We start from the raw sequence: 14424 nt of genomic DNA on the forward strand, positions 1-14424 counted from the left end.
GAGCGATTATCGGGGTACGCCCTGGGGGCGGGGCGGCGACCCGGGGTACGCCCTAGGGGCGGGGCGGAGGCTGGGGGTGTGTCCTGAGGGCGGGGCGGAGACTCGGGGTACGCCCTGGGGGCGGGTGGAGACCCGGGGTACGCCTTGGGGGCGGAGCGGTGACCCGGGGGTGTGTCCTGGGGGGCTGGGTGGAGACCTGGGGGTGTGTCCGGGGCGGAGCGGAGACTCGGGGGTGTGCCCGGGGCGGGGCGGAGACCTGGGGGTGTGTCCGGGGCGGAGCGGAGACTCGGGGGTGTGCCCGGGGCGGGGCGGAGACCTGGGGGTGTGTCCGGGGCGGAGCGGAGACTCGGGGGTGTGCCCGGGGCGGGGCGGGGCGGGCGCGGAGGCGGAGCCCCAGGGCGGAGGCGGGGGGCGGGGGGGGTGTCCTGGGGGCGCGGCGGTGACCTTGGGGGCGGAGCGGCGACGCGGGGGTGTGCCCGGGGGCGGAGAGGAGACTCCGGGGTGCGTCCGGGGTCGGGTGGAGGCGGAGCCCCAGGGCGGAGGCGGGGCCCGGGCGGAGGGGGGATGCGGGGGCGGGGTCAGCGCCGCGCGGGTCCGGGGCGGGTCCGGGGCGGGTCCGGGGGCGGCAGGCGGGGCGCAGAGGCCGAGGCCCGGAAGCGCCCCGAGGCCGCGGGGTGCCCGGCGTCCGGCCGCCATGGACGAGGCGGAGCGGCGGGCCCTGCGGCGGTGCCGGGTGCGGCTGGTCCGCGAGCTGCAGGTGGCCGCGCTCTGGGACGCCCTGCTGAGCCGCGAGCTCTTCACGGCCGCCATGGTCGAGGACTTGCAGGTGCGCCCCCCCCGCCGCGCGGACCCCAGGCCGAGTCGCGAGGCCGCCCGGCGCGGTGCTGAAGCCAGGCGAGCCCCCGCCCTCCGCTGCCCTCCGCTGCCCTCCGCTGCCCTCCGCTGCCCTCCGCTGCCCTCCGCTCCCCGCCCGGCCCGGCCCGGCCCCCAGCCCGCCGGGGCCCCTCCCCCTCGAGCCCACGATGGCCCAGCGGAGGTGGTGAGGTTCTCTTTCAAAGCAGTTTTATGCCTTTTTCTTACTGGACCCTCCCGCAGGCCTGTGCGATGAGGGTCCAGGAGGCCCTTCCCACCAGCAGGCGCGGGGGCTGTGTCTGTGGCTTCCGGGACGCCCCTGGCCGGGCCCCGGGGCCTGCCTGCAGACCCAATGTCCCTTTTCTTCATCATCCAGGAGCTTGGCCTGAACCTAGTGAGCAAGGCTTTAATAGAATGTGTCATATGAAAAATTACTAATGAATAATGACATTAAAAGAAGTCTCGTGAGCACCTGCTGTGGGGCCTGCACTGAGGAGTAGAAGTGGTTTGAGGCCATACCCCTGCCTGCAGATAGAGATTCAGATGCCCACAGAGGCAGCAGACAGCCCTCCAGCTCAGCGTGGTCATTCCAGAACGCTGGCCTTGCGTTGCCAGATTTTTAAAGAGAAGCTGAAAACCCTGATTTTGATGTTAAATTCCCTGATGTTAAATGTTAGCAACAAATTCAGGCAGGGCTGCCATTTCGCCACACGTGGATCTGGGGCCTCCTCCTGGCTTTGTTACGTATTAGCAGTGCCTTACTGAGACTCAGTTTCCCTCGTCTGTAAAGTGGGGATAATGGTAATTTAACCCCTTAATGTTTTTGAGGGGGACTAGATGAAACGAAGCATTTAACACGTTGCCTGTCTTACTCCGAGTGTCTCATAAACGTTGAGATGCGGCACGGAGCTAGCCGTTTCATTAGGATTACCTTTTCGTGAAATGATAGGTCTGTGCTGCTCAGTATAGTAGCCATTAGCCACATGTAGCTATTCAAGTGTAAATTTGAAGTAATTAATATATATTTTAAATATTTTATTTATTAGAGAGAGAGAGAGATCATGAGCAGGGGGGAAGGGCAGAGGGAGAAGCCAACTCCCTGCTGAGCAAGGAGCCGGACGTGGGACTGGACCCTGGGACCCTGGGACCCTGGGACCCTGGGACACCGGGATCATGACCTGAAGGCAGATGCTTAACCAACTGAGCCACCCAGGTGCCCTGAAGTAATTAATATTAAACAAAATAGAACCTTCGATTCCTCAGTTGAAGGGTGCAAGTGCTCAGTAGCCACGTGTGGTTAAGGCCCGCCACATTGAACAGCGCAGGCAAAGAATATTTCCATCAGCACAGAAAGTTCCCTTGGACAGAGCTGCTGTAGGATATTTGAGGTTAGGGTGGTGTCTCGTCCCTGTGGCTCCTGAGGAACTTGGCCAGAGGTGGGTCTCAGAGGACAACGAGCAGATGCGCAGTTTCTTCTTTTCTCTGTATCAGTGACCAGCCCCACCATCCTGCCACTCACTAACCCCAGCCATTCCTGCACTTTACAGTCCACCCCATCAGCCCACAGATCTGTGCATTCTCCTTCACTTATTTTTCTGGCCCGTCCCCTCGCTTCTCGATTCCTGCCACACCGTCTTTGCCACCACCTGACCTGGCTGTGGCTCGCTCCTGTCCGTTGTCCACCCTGCCCATTGGATGATTTTTCTAAAAGGTGGATCTGACTCTGTCACTTTCTTAAAACTCCTCACTGGCTCCTCACAGCTTTCTTGGCATGACCGCACAAAGGTCTCATCCCTCATGACTGTTTCCCATTCCAGCTTAGATTTCTCGTTTCTCTGAATTCATTATTTACTTCCTAATGGTCCCTAGGGTCTCTGTAAAGACACCCCCTCCTGGAGGCCTCCCTGGCTTCCCCAGGCTGAGGTGGATTCCCCTGGACCCTCCTAGGCCCCTGTGCTTTCCCATCTGACACTTCTCTCCTTGGTGTGTCACCACTGATTTGTCTGTTTGCATCCCCCACGAGATGTTTGCTTCGTAAGGACTGATCATGTTTATTGCTGTATTTTCAGCTCTTAGCATGGTGTTGGGCTCATAAGAGATGCCTCCAAAATGCTGAATGAGTAGATAAGCAGAGGCTGGCTAGTGGGACACACTCACTATGAGTGCAGGCTCAAGTTTTGTCCATGTGCCTGATTTTGTAGACTTATGCTAGGTGGGAAATTGGGCGGGAGGACAGGGGGAAAGTCACAGGACATTGTATGGGTAATGGTGCCATGTTTTTCTTCTCAAACAGCATGCAGGCTCGGGGTCTCGGAGCGACCAGGCCAGGCAGCTGGTCATAGATCTAGAGACCCGAGGGAGTCAGGCCCTTTCTTTGTTCATATCCTGCTTGGAGGACACAGGCCAGGATGCGCTGGCTTCGTGCCTGAGAATGAGTCGGCAAGCAGTAAAGCAGAATCCAGAGGCCACCAGACCCCTGGACCTCATGCCTGTGGTGCTTGGACCAACGAGACTCACACCAGAGGATCTCAGAGGGAAGGATCCGTCAAAGCTGACTCCAGGAAAACTCGCTCCGGTGGTGCTGGGGCCAGCTGAGCTCCAGCCACAGGTTGTCAGACCATCGGTGCCCAGGCCAACGGACAATGGTTCTGGACGATTCAGTGACGTCTGTGAGTACCAAGAGAGTGGTTGGTGGGTAGCTGGACCTATAAAGTTAATGACCTTGGATATCCAGATCTTTCCCCAGAAGTTCTCAGCCATTATTTTTCTATATAAGCCCACTGCCCCTTTCTCCCTCTCTTCCTTCCTTCTGGGATTCCAGTAATGCATAGATGTTTCTTTTCAAGATAAATCATGATTCATGTAGACTTTCTTCATCTTCTTGGTTCTTTTCTCTTTGTTCTCTGCCGGTAACTTCAAATGATATGTCTTCTACTTCACAGATTCTTTCTTCTGTGTGATTAAGTCTGATGTCAATGTTGTCTGTTGCATTTTTCATTTCATTCATGGCATTCTTCAGCTCTAGAATTTCCATTTGGTTCGTTTTTAGGATTTCTATCTCTTTCGTTCATATGTTGTTTTCCTGATGTTGTTGAATTGTTCCTGTTGTTGAATTGTCTTTGTATATACTCTTGTAGCTTGCTGAGCTTCCTCGAGACAGCGATTTTGAATTCTTTATCAGGCACATTGCAGGTTTCTATTTCTTGGGGGTTGCTTTCTGGGAAATCATTGTGCTCCTTTGGTGGTGTCTTATTTCCTTGATTTTCATGTTTTTTGAAGTCATGTGTTGGCTTCACATTTGAAGAAGACTCAGCTCCTCCAGTCCTTGCTGACTGACCTCTTTAGTGCATCCAATCTCAGATTTTTTTTGCACCAGCAGTGTTTTGGAACTTCTCTACTCAATGCCTAGACTTACACAAAGTCATTCTCACTTGTGGATGATTGTCAGAATTGGTGTTCATTGTCTGGGAAGGCAGTTGAAAACTCTTATTGTGTCATTAAAATTTTTTTATTTATTTGACAGAGAGACTGAGAGAGCATGTGTGCACCTTACAAGCAGGTGGAGTTGCAGGGAGAGGGAGAGGGACAAGTAGGGAGAGCCTGGACATGAGGCTCCATCCCAGGATCCTTGGGATCATGACCTGAACTGAAGGCAGATGCTTAACTGCCTGAACCACGCAGGTGCCCCTCTTATTGTGCCATTTTGATGATGTCCGTCTCTCACTTTGTGGATTGATACTACTAATTTGGGGAATGAAAGAATTTTTCAGTTGTGGGTAATAGTTATAGTTTTGGGGGTGCAGTGGGATTTTGGAAATGAGCTACAGTTTCAGATTGAGGCTATGAACTATAGGATTCGTCAGATAGGTAAAACCGTTTCCAATTAAAAAATGAGATGTGAATGCTTTTCTGGCGTGACTTTTAAACTCTTCAGGGATTAGTTCCTAGCAAGGGGTCCCGGCCCTCTGTGAGCAATGAATGGGACCATTGTAGGATCACAAGAATAGGCTCCAGTGCAACTAAACTCACACCAGAACTCAGAGGTAGCCACCAAGTTCTTTTTGTTTAAAGAACAAAAAAAGTCCTGCTATATTATAGGCTGGTGGTCAGGGGACTTGTTTGAGATGAAATGAATTGAAATGAAAACTCGTTTGACACTGATGGAAAAAATGACCACCTTGACTCATTTATTCTGCAAATATCTGCTGAGGACTTTCTGGGTGCTGGGCTCCATGGATTCTAGAGACAGGAAGCGTCTGTTCTCCTGGAGCTTCCCTTATTTATGCCTTTCTGTTTTAGAATTTCACTTGAATGGAATCACACCACGTATACTCTCTGGCTTCTTTCCTTGGCATAATGTTCCGTATTTTCCACGGCATTGTATGTGTAGGTACCTCGTTCCTTTTCAGGCTGTGGAGTGTTCCCTTACATGGCTTTTTTCATAAATTGTTATCCGTCAACTTGTTGATGAACATTTGGGTTGTTTCTTGCTTTGGGCATTAAGAATAAAGCTTCAGTGGGGCGCCTGGATGGCTCAGTCGGTTAACTGTCTGACTTCAGCTCAGGTCATCATCCTGGGGTCCTGAGATGGAGGCTCACGTTGGGCTCCCTGCTCAGCGGGGAGAAGCAGACTTCCATCTCTCTCTCTCTCTCTCTCTGCAGCCCCCCCACCGCTTATGTGTGCATGCGCATGTGTTCTCTCTGTCTCTCAAATAAATAACTAAATAAAATATTTAAGAAAAAAAAAAAGAGGGACACCTAGGTGGCTCAGTGATTGAACATCTGCCTTCGGCTCAGGGCGTGATCCCCGGGGTCCTGGGATCGAGTCCTGCATCAGGCTCCTTGCATGGAGCCTGCTTCTGCTTCTGCCTGTGTCTCTGCCTCTCTCTCTGTCTCTCATAAATAAATAAATAAATAAAATCTTTAAAAAAAAAAAAAGAATAAGGCCTCAGTGATCATCCATGGCCAGGTCTTTTTGTGTCCATTGCACTCATTTCTATTGGGTAGAAACCTGGGAATGGAACTGCTGATCAGACGATAGGTGTGTGTTTAACTTTATTGGAGACTTATTTTTGTTTGTTTGCTTTTTGTTTTTTAAATATTTTATTTATGTATTCATGAGAGACACAGAGATAGAGGCAGAGACACAGGCAGAGGGAGAAGCAGGCTCCCTGTGGGGAGCCTGATGCGGGACTTGATCCCATGACTTTGGGATCCCCACCCAGATTCCCTCACTGGAACTTCTGAGCAGTTCTGCAAGGTGGCTGTGCCCCTAGACTCCCACCAGCACTGCCTGATGTTTCCCAGGTTCTTGTTCTTTTGTATTCAAAGACCCTTGCCTCCCCCCCAAGGGGCCAGCCATTCATGCCTCCCCCGCTCCCTCTTTCTCTAGGTGTTCAGGAGATTTCCAAGGGAAATGGTGATTTGGTGAGTCTTCCTGTGACTTGGCTTTGGACTCTAATGCTCTGCACTTTCCAGATCCTTCCCTCTGCATCTGCCTCTGGAGCCCAGGGAACGGAGCCCTGAGAGAGGGTCCCAGGCCCCCTATAGCTCCCTGCCTCTAGCACAGCTTTCCTGGAGCAGGCTGTCCAAGCCTCCCTCCTCTTTCCTTGTCTGAAGTCAGGGGTCAGACCTAACGTGAGGTGGGCATCCGAATTGGACCTGGGACCGAGTCACTCCCTCTCGTTCACAGCATTTGCTGTGTGACTCCTGTGTGCCAGTACTGGGCTCCAGGCCAGGATACCTGAGAGCAGACCCCTTGTGTTTCTAATCCCTGTGGAGCCATCAGCCTAGCAGAGGCTAGTTACCCAAAGAAATACCTAAATCTTTTTTTTTTTAAGATTTTATTTATTTATTTGAGAAACAGAGAGAGAGAGGGGCGGAGAAGCAGGCAGGGGGAGAAGCAGGCTCCATGCTGGAAGCAGACATGGGACTCAATCCCGGGTCTCCAGGATCACACCCTGGGCTGAAGGCGGCACTAAACCGCTGAGCCACCCGGGCTGCCCAAGAAATACCTAAGTCTAAATTGTGTCAAGTGTCGTGAAAAAAAGAGCAGGCTGTTGTGAGAGAGGATTCCCAGGGGACGGGGAGCCTGGCTGGGAAGCGGCATCCACGCTCCGCGGGTGGGCCTGGGCAGGAGTCTGCTGACGGAGCCACCCACAGGGTTCTCAGGAGCTGCCCTGGGTGGGGCAATCCATCAGCTCCTTTGGGGGCAAGTGCCTCTGGGTGTTGGATTCCTAAGCTGGATCCTGCCGTGGGAGCTGGTCTTCCCTCCCGCGTTAGCTGTCTGTACGTCATACCACTCCTGCTCATGCCCACCTGGTTTACAGTCTGCTTTGGTGCTAGAATGTGGGGCGTAGATGTTGCTGTTCTGTCTTTCTTTCTTTTAATATTTTATTTATTTTGATAGAGAGGGGGGACAAGTTGGTAGAGCAGCAGGGCAGAGGCAGAGGGAGAAGCAGGCTCCATGCAGGGAGCCTGATGCGGGACTCGATCCCAGGACCCCGGGGTCACGCCCTGAGCTGAAGGCAGATGCTCCACTGCTGAGCCCCCCAGGCGCCCCCAGGCCCCCTTTGCTGTCCCATCTCTCCAGACCGCCCACCACATGCATGCAGCCAGGGGCCCCTCCTTTTGTCCTGAGGAGCGCGGCGGCGCCCCGGTTGACCCTGGTCCCTGTGCTGGGCAGGCGTACGCCCTGAACGCAGACCCCTGCGGCTACTGCCTCATCATCAACAACGTGAACTTCTGCCCCGAGTCAAGGCTCACGGCCCGCGGCGGCTCCAATATCGACTGCGAGAAGCTGCAGCGACGCTTCTGTCTGCTGCGGTTCACGGTGGAGGTGAAGTGGGACCTGACGGCCAAGGTAGGCCCCTGGCCTAGGAGGGGGCGGGGGGCGGGCGGGGGCGGGGGCTTGCGACCCCCCGACAGGGTCCTGACGACCGGAGCGCCTGCAGGGGCCTTGTCAGGCCCGGCCACACACTCAGGGTGTCGCCCGCTCCCCGCGGTGTGTCCCTGCGCTGTCGCTTCCTCGTCTAGATGGCAGAAGTGGTCCTCACGTCCTCGGCTCAGTGTGAGGAGGGCCTGAGCTGGGCCGAGCGCCGCACCTTGTCCCCAAGGCCGGTGGCGGTTGTGACTGTCAGGACGGTCATCACTGCAGCATTGGCCCTGGGAGCGGGGAAGGCGCTCTGCCCCGGTGGGGGCCCCGCGTGGGGACCCGATCCATCAACACGATGGCTCATCTGCAACCTTCTCTTGTAGCAAATGGTCCAGGCTTTGGTGGAGCTGGCGCGGCGGGACCACAGCGCTCTGGACTGCTGCGTGGTGGTCGTCCTGTCCCACGGCTGTGAGGCAGGTAGAGGTGGCGGCTCCTTGGGCAGCCACCCAGAAGTGCTGCTCTGAGGTGCCGGGAAGGAGCCCCGTCCCTTCCTGTGTCCACGACACCCTGGGCTTTGTGAGAAGAGCCATGGGCCCTGTCTAGCCCCTGTTGTTTTCCTGGGAGTCCTCAGGCCCTCTGAGGACTTGGATGTTCCCCCTGGGTCGGGGGGTGTTCCTGGGAGAGGCCATGTGGGAGAGGCAGGGAGGACACAGGTGCTGCTCACAGAGCTCCTACCCTGGATCTTGTTCAGAGCCGGGTACGGCACACAGGAGCTCCCAGCTCCTGCCTTGGTCCCACCCGGCGCTGTCCCAGCCCTTTGACACTGGCTGGGTGTCAGGACACTGTGACTTACTCTGGGATTGGCCACTGATGTGCTGGGTCATTGTGGCCCAGCCCCTTCCACTGCCTGGGCCTCAGCTTCCTCATCTTTTCATTTGAGGGTTGGACAGATCAGAAGCTCCAAGCTAAAGGCCTACAGCCCCCCTGGGGGTGGCACAGTGTTTTCATGACTGGCAATTTACTCACAGAAATCAAGATTTCCAGCTTCTCTTGAAAAACCACAGTGGTCTGGTCTTACTAGGCCACATCCTCACAGAGGGAAACTCTGGCCTATATGGCTCCTTTTCTTTTCTTTCTTTTTTTTTGTATGGCTCCTTTTCATTCATGGTGTGACCCCTGGACCAGCAGGACGGGCCTCACCAAGAAATCTTGAGAGATTCAGACTCTCAGGTCTTGCCCCAGACCTCTTCCCAGAGAGCCTACACTTTGACAGGGTCCCCATATGCAGAAAGTTTGAGAAGAACTGATCTAGAGTGTTTCTCAATGCTCAGCTGCATCAGAGGCTCCTGAAAGACCACATTCTGGTCCCCACCACCAAGGTTTCTGACGTAGGTCTGTGTAGAGCCCAGGAATCAGCACGCCGTACAGGTTTCCAGGCAATGCTGATGCCCCTGGTCCAGGGACCACACTTTGAAAACCACTGATCTAGAAGCAGCTGGCCAGCGGTCTCCAGTTAGGCTGTTGGAGGCACATGAGTCAGACCTCTAGACTAGATGCTGACCCGGGGCCCATCCAGAACCACCCTCTGTCTAAAGCAGCCTCGTGCCCCTGGCTGGGGCCTTCTAACTGCTTGGCCCTACAAAGCCTCTGAGCAGTGTGTTGGACCCACCCCAACTTCTTGGTTTTGTAATCAGGATTCTCTTGGTCTTCCAGGCCAGCCACCGCCAGTTCCCAGGGGCCGTTTATGGCACAGATGGATGTCCTGTGTCCATTGAGAAAATTGTGAACATCTTCAATGGAACTGGCTGCCCCAGCTTGGGAGGGAAGCCCAAGCTCTTCTTTATCCAGGCCTGTGGTGGGGGTAAGTGCAATCCTCAGGCTCCCCACAGATGACTCTAGTGGGCAGAGCTGCCCCTGCCCCCATCTCCAACCCCTCTGGATGTCCCAGAGGTCTGTCCAGGCAGTTGGAGGGTCCCAAACATGCCCACTTTGTCCAAAGCAGCAGCACCTGCTCAGCTTTGTCCAGCCTGTAGAGGTCAGAGCCTTCTGGCTCACGGTATAGGAGCCCCTTGGGCTCACCCAGCTTCGGCAGCTTCAACTCCAGACACTTGGCAAGCACAGAGCAGAGGAGAGAGAAAAATCTTTTTTGTTTTCCTTATCATTCCCCTCACCTTCTTCAATTAGACCCTCTTTTCACTGTTGCGGTGAAAGGGAGGCCAGAGCTAAATTAGTATTAGAATTCCCAAGGGCCAGGTACTAGAAATTTTATATATATGTATAATTATATTTATACATAAATATAAATATATTTATATGTATAAAATTTTCTTATATTTTATATATATATTAATTTAATTCAATTTTATTTTATTTTACTTTTTTAAGGATTTTATTTATTTATTCATGAGAGACACAGAGATAGAGAGAGGCAGAGACACAGGCAGAGGGAGGAGCAGGCTCCACCAGGGAGCCTGACATGGGACTCGATCCTAGGTCTCCAGGATCATGCCCTGGGCTGAGGGTGGCACTAAACCGCTGAGCCACCCGGGTTACCCATATTTTTTTTTTTTTAAAGAGAGAGAGCACGAGGTGGGGCAGAGGGAGAGAGAGAGAATCCCAAGCAGGCTCCGTATTCACGCAGAGCCTGAGGTGGGGCTCCATTCGAGGACTCTGAGATCATGACCTGTAGCATATTCTTTTTAAAAAAATTTTTTTTAATTATTATTTTTTTACCTGTAGCATATTCTTTATTTTTTAAAGATTTATTTGAGAGAGAGCGAGAGAGCGCGAGCGGGCATGTGCACACATGTGAGTGGCAGGTGGGGGGTGGGGTGCTGGGCAGAGAGAGGGAGACAAGCAGACTCCCTGTTGAGTGGGGAGCCCTAAATGGGGCTTGACCCCAGGACCCTGAGATCGTGACCTGAGCCGAAACCAAGAGTCAGATGCTTAACTGACTGAGCCCCCCCTCCCCCATGTCCCAGTAGCACATTCTTCTGACCGTGTTCCTCTGCCCTGTACTGTTCCACGTTGGCAGGGGTAAGGTGAGGGAGTGTGGGTTGTCTGGTCGCATGACATCTGGGAAGTGTTTGTTGAATATCTGCTGTATACACTGGGCTGTGTGTTAGATGCTGGGGATTTATAATTTGACTGGAACTGTATCACCTCACTGTCACGACCCATGCCCATAACTTGGCCATGTGTGATTGGGAACACCAGGTTCAGTCTTGGTGGGCTGCTTCCTTCCTGCACGAACAGTGGCCGGTTAATCTCTAGAAGTCTTGGCAAGTGGGGATGATAACAGAGCCTACCTTCTAGCGTCACTGTGAAATATCCAGCGCTTGAACCAGTGAATGTACAGCACTTAATACAGTGCCCGGTTCATTTCTGGAACTGCAAACCTGGACTCTCCCCCTCCTCTGACCCCAAAGGACCCTGTGTCACATAGGAGCCCCCCCATCCCGCTGTCCTCGGCACAGTTACCTCAGAGTTATGGTACTAGGAAAGTGGAAAGGCTGCTGCTCTCGGGGTTGTAGAAATCCTCTCCAGCTCATTGTTTTTCTTATGATCCAGAATGTGTGGTCAGAATGTGTAAGGTGTTCTTACCCTGAAGCAAATGGCTCTTCTCTCTTGTGTGAGTAGAATGGAAGGTGATGCGGGCAAGGGAACCATGGATGAAGGGTGAGCTGGGACGTCAATGTTCTGGGAAGGTCACAGCTAGCTCAACGCTTCCTCGTTGTCCATTCTCAGCAGCGCGGAGGGTCTACAGGGTCACATTCTGAACGCCCTCGTGGGCCCACCAGGTCCTTGGGGATCTGGCCTAGCCCACTTTTCGTCCCCCAGCCTGGCATGCTGTGTCCCACCCCAGCGCTCTTCAACCCTCTGAGGGTATCACAGGTGCTGGCTTGCTCCTCAGCCTTCCATGTCCATCCTCTGCCTTGACCCCTGGCCTACTCTGTTTTGTTTTTTTTTCTAAGATTTTATTTTTTTTACTTGTTTATTTTTAAAAAGTATTTATTTATTTAGAAAGGGAGAGAGACAGAGACAGAGACAGACAGACAGCATGTACATGGTGGGAAGGGGCAGAGGGAGAGGGAACCTGTAGCAGACTTCGTGCTGAGCATGGAGCCTGACTCAGGGCTTGATCTCACGCCTCTGAGATTACCACCACCTGAGCTGAAACCAAGAGTTGGACACTTAACTGACTGAGCTTCCCAAACGCCCCTAAGATTTTATTTTTTTAGGTAATCTCTACATCTAACATGGGGCTTGACCCTGAGATCAAGAGTGGCGTGCTCAATGACTGAGCCAGCCAGGCACCCCTGCTGGCCTACTGCTAACCCATCCTTCTAGTTACAGCTAATTGTCTCTGCCTCCAGGAAGTCTTCCCGTAAACCCCCCCTTCCTTGCACAGAGTCAGGGTTAGCTGGTCTTTGTCTCCTGCAGCCTCTGTTCTCCCCTCCTGGCTCTTTCTCCTTGTACTGAGATGGTCTCACCCCCTGGTCAGCTTTCCTAAGGCAGGGCTAGTTCCGTCTGTCCTTCACCCAGGTCCCCCCAGCCTGGCACAAAGCTCACAGGATGCTTGTATCTTTTGTGGATTCTAATGATTTGATTCTGAAATAGAACCATGTGAAAATTACTGTGAGCAAGATTTTAAGTGATAGAGATCCCCTCCACTAAAAAAAAAAAAAAAAAAGAAAAGAAAAGAAAAAAGAAAAAACTCGATGGGAACAGGGATTTCAGAGCTGGAATGCAGTGATTATGATGCTGCCCTTGGAACTGTGGTCTCTGCTCCGCCCCCCGGGTGGCTGTTGACTTTGTGTGTCACACTGGAGCCACCTGGGGGCAGGACTGCGGCCGAGGACAGAAATGCTGAGCTGCCCACTGTCTGCCTCCCCTTCGGGCCGAGTGTCCTCTTGTTTACTGGCATCTGAACATCTGCCCTGGATTTTGGTGGCACTTGTGTTGCTTTTGCAGAATTCGCTGTTGTAACAATTTCAAACAATTTTAAAATCCTTTGACAAGTCACGCACCCCTTTCATAAGCGGCAGTGCACATCCCAGGGCAGAAACAGGCGCCTCAGCGTTGGTAGCGCTGGTGCGGCAAGTCACTGGGTAAGTAGCATGATATGGCGTGACCCGGCACGATGCCCTTGGCCGGAGCTGAGCGGCCTCTGTGAGGGCATTTTGGGGCAACCCCTCTTCAGACTTCTAGAAATTTGCTGAGAAGACAGAAGGAAGCACAATGTTCTGTGTGGTTGTAGATTTTCTGTGCTGAGGGGACAGCTTCTCCTCCGGCTGTGCATTTATTCTTTCGGGGAAGTTAGCCTGCCTTCCAAGGGGTTTTGAATTCGAGAGTCTCTTTAAGAACACAGCTGTGCATCACGTCCATAACCCGTGGGCGAGGCTTTCACATCAGATTTGTCAAATGAGGAGGACATGTGAATGGAGACGGGTTCACATCCCTTGTGTGACTCATTCTCTCTCTCTCTCTCTCTCTCTCTCCCCCACTTGTAGTCCCCTCTTGGATCCCACTGTATCTTCTCCGCTTTCCCCAGGTGGTCCCTCTGCCCCCCTCTGCCTCCTTAGGGCATTCCTACAGCATCCCCCCAGTGCAGTGCCCCCGACCCCAGCCATCCACACCTCAGGTCCCAGACAGCCAGGGCTGGAATCTCGGCCAAGGAAACCAGAAGCAGGGACCTGAGTAAGTATGCAACAGTCCAGCCCTCACAGGTCTCAGAAGCCCCCTTTGCAAGCTCGGGGGCCTCCATGGAAGAGGCAGCATAGCTGAGAGACAACATATGTAGGGCAGGATCCTGGCCCCTGAGGTCAGCTGTGAGAACAAAGACAAATTGCCCAGTTTCTGAGTCAGATGTATGGGGTGAGAGGTCAATAGACGTTGGGGCTATGATATGAGGTTGCTGGAACCCTCCTTGTCCCATCTCTAGCTCCCTGAAGATGGAACCCCAGCTTCCCCGGGTGATCTATGACCTCCTCCCCTCCTTGCTATTGCCCACCACAGATCCAGCCACATAAACCCTTCTGCTCTCCTTCCGGGGCCTGCCTGATGTGCTGCTTCTCCCGTCAGGACTGTTCCTCTCCTATCGGAGCCTGGGTCACAGTCATCTGTCCCAGAAACCATTCCCTAAGGAACTCTCTGTGTCACTCTGCCCTCTGCTCCTACTGAAGCTCCTTACAGCTGCTTTTTCTCTGGAGTAGCCCATTGCTCCCTGCAGTGAGCTCTGCTTCCCTGGAGTTCATCCCAGGCGACCTCTCACCATGTCACTGCCCCGTACAGTGGAGCTGTAAGTGGCCCAAGTCCTGCCTTGACCCCTCTGGTTTCCAAGTCTGCCACTGCTTTGGGAGGAATTCAGATTTTGAAATTGAAAAGACATAAAATGTGAGTGCAGAGATCATCCAGGATCTTGCAAGCCTGACCCAGCTGTCTCATTTCTGCTTCTTACCTGTGGATCGTGGCCCTCGGGCACATTGCTTTTCTCATCCTGCATTAGCCCGTGAGCATTTCTTCACATCTCCATGGTCTTCATCACCATTAGTTCAAATGGCTTTATAATATTCTATCTTAGTAACATGGACTCACTAATCCATTTCCCTCATGTTGGCCGCTGAGGTGGATATCGAATTTTTGGCTCCCATGGCCACAAATGTCTTTACGTAGAGGGCGTTGGCGTCACTTGAATT

At 53.3% G+C, this 14424-nt stretch overlaps 1 protein-coding gene across 7 annotated transcripts in view; it reads left to right on the plus strand.

Annotated features, from left to right (window-relative positions):
- The first annotated feature begins 652 nt into the window (after positions 1-652).
- The window catches only part of CASP9 (caspase 9), a 41403-nt gene continuing 27631 nt past the window's right edge, over positions 653-14424 (plus strand). For 4 of the 7 annotated variants that reach the window (XM_025447271.3, XM_025447267.3, XM_025447268.3 and 1 more), the window contains exons 1-6: positions 654-826; positions 3146-3521; positions 6245-6279; positions 7538-7714; positions 8110-8199; positions 9440-9587. In XM_025447271.3, coding sequence (XP_025303056.3) covers positions 695-826; positions 3146-3521; positions 6245-6279; positions 7538-7714; positions 8110-8199; positions 9440-9587 — 958 coding nt within the window. In that variant the 5' untranslated portion in view covers positions 654-694. Of the gene's footprint in view, positions 827-3145; positions 3522-6244; positions 6280-7537; positions 7715-8109; positions 8200-9439; positions 9588-14424 lie in introns of those variants that run through there. The other 3 variants (XM_025447266.3, XM_025447269.3, XM_049106973.1) reach the window with 3 other exon arrangements.

This window comes from Canis lupus, chromosome 2, assembly GCF_003254725.2.
Source record: "Canis lupus dingo isolate Sandy chromosome 2, ASM325472v2, whole genome shotgun sequence".
In the NCBI taxonomy this organism is placed as follows: domain Eukaryota; kingdom Metazoa; phylum Chordata; class Mammalia; order Carnivora; family Canidae; genus Canis; species Canis lupus.